Source organism: Glycine soja, chromosome 15 (genome assembly GCF_004193775.1).
Source record: "Glycine soja cultivar W05 chromosome 15, ASM419377v2, whole genome shotgun sequence".
In the NCBI taxonomy this organism is placed as follows: Eukaryota; Viridiplantae; Streptophyta; class Magnoliopsida; order Fabales; family Fabaceae; genus Glycine; species Glycine soja.
Genome location: NC_041016.1, coordinates 5,405,686 through 5,407,745, shown reverse-complemented (window position 1 = coordinate 5,407,745; position 2,060 = coordinate 5,405,686). Strand labels below are relative to the sequence as shown.

Genomic DNA, 2,060 nt, shown 5'->3' with positions numbered 1-2,060 from the left:
AAAATAAAGAGAGAGAAAAGCTAGGGATGAGTACTTATTAATTAATTACGTCTTTGAAGGACAAGTTTTCCAAATCTTGATCCATGGCGATCCGAAAATTCAAACGCATGTACTCTTTTTGTTCTATGAGTTCTCCGTTCAAATACTTAGTATTTTCCCGAATCCACCAAAGTCTCGTACGTTTAATTAAAAAAATCGTTCTTTAATGAAAGCCCTTTTCCACAAAATTTCACTGTATATATTGATTTATAAGCACACATCTTTGTCCATCAGATCTTGCCTATATTTAAAACTCTCGCCCACCTACAACTATATACAAGTACACAACACAACACATTAAAGTCGGAAAGCAACAAAGTTTCGTAGCAAAATACCAACATAATAACAATTTAAGGTAGCTTGTCGAAGGAGCCATGCAACGTTTACCCGCCAAAACGATAAGCAAAATCGCTCGTACAGCATGCGACGTGTTCATAAACCACCGTGGGATAGACACAAAGAAAAACGTTGCGGGGTTGTTGTACGATAATCTTACGAGGAATGGAGTGAGGGCATTCTTGGACAGCATGAACATGAAACCTGGGGATAGGCTATTCGACCACATTGATAGGGCTATCCTCGGTTGCAAGGTTGGTGTTGCGGTCTTCTCTCCTCGTTATTGTGACTCCTATTTCTGCCTCCACGAGCTGGCTCTTCTCATGGAGTCCAACAAAAGGGTTGTTCCTATTTTCTATGATGTCAAACCGTCGCAGCTTGTGGTCAAGGACAACGGAACACGCCCTCATAAGGACCTTCAGAGGTTCTGTTTAGCACTCGAGGAAGCTAAAAACACCGTCGGTTTGACGTTTGATTCTTTGAATGGGTAAATATATATTACAGTGTTACACGTACATGTTCTCTCTTTTGTTTTTCTTTTTCTCTTATGCTTAATTTTTTTTTTTGTTAAAAATCTCTATTATCTCTCTCTTCTTCTTTTATCTTTAATTTCTTTTTTTATTAATATTTTATACTTTATATTATACGAACTTGGAATTTAATTATTTTTTATGTGATTTATTTTCAGGGATTGGTCGGAGCTGCTAAGGAATGCTTCCGATGCGGTGATCATGAACTTGCTGGAGGTAGAGGAAGAAAGGAAGCACGCGAGGAAGCAACATCGTTGAATGCTTCAATGTTCATACTTCATAGCGTTGGATAACCACAATATAAATTCGTTTATTATTTTTTTCGTATATAATATGGGATCTTAATGAGAGAGACCATATGTTTGATGCCTTCAACATCACTCAATTCTGTGGCCTGAATTCGCTTAATAATTGGTTTAGGCTTCAGTTTATAATTTTTTTTTAAAAGCAAAATTTATTGAAATAACAGAAGCACTTCTGGTGCTTTGATTAATTCATTTGTATTACAAAATTCTTTGATTAATTCATTTGTATATCTAATTGTATAATTTCCTTTATTCTCTGATATATAGCAATTTCCTTGGAAACCCATTTTGCGCTGTATCTTCTGTATTTTACTTTCATCCCGTAATTCGGGATTTATAGGACATCTGTAACAATTTCAAGGGCAAAATCAATAAATTGTAGTTGATTTATTAATTGTATTCTTCAGCATATATTGTTCAAATCAATGCTGCAAAATGCAATCACAACTAGTATTCTATTTATCCATTAATCGTATATAATTTCTCTTATATTCAGCTTTCATACAATTTTATTATGATAAGTAATGTTTTATATTCATAAATATTTTACAAAATAAATAAAAATCACATAAAAAAAGAAACTATTATCATGCACCATGCATATATAAAGTTGTGAAGTTTTAAAACCGTACGTCCACCGACAACGAGGGCATCAATGCGTCAGGAAGTTTACCCTGTAAATTCTGGGATGCTTCTTTAGGATAACTAAAAAATGCAAGGCGGGTTTCCAGTACAGCTAAGTTGGATGTCACTAACTCCCTTTGTGGTGAAATACATATCAAGGTGATAACTTTGGGTTAATAATAATTGTTATTTTTTTTAGGAGATAATCATTTACTGAAAAAGAAAA

At 34.2% G+C, this 2,060-nt stretch overlaps 1 protein-coding gene across 1 annotated transcript; it reads left to right on the top strand.

The window, feature by feature from the left end:
• Window positions 1-300: 300 nt before the first annotated feature.
• Window positions 301-1,604, top strand: LOC114386576 (TMV resistance protein N-like). The gene is made up of 2 exons (XM_028346599.1): window positions 301-862; window positions 1,064-1,604. Exons 1-2 carry the CDS (start codon window positions 414-416, stop codon window positions 1,161-1,163), a joined length of 549 nt encoding a protein of 182 aa, XP_028202400.1. The 5' UTR covers window positions 301-413; the 3' UTR covers window positions 1,164-1,604.
• The last annotated feature ends 456 nt before the right edge of the window (window positions 1,605-2,060 follow it).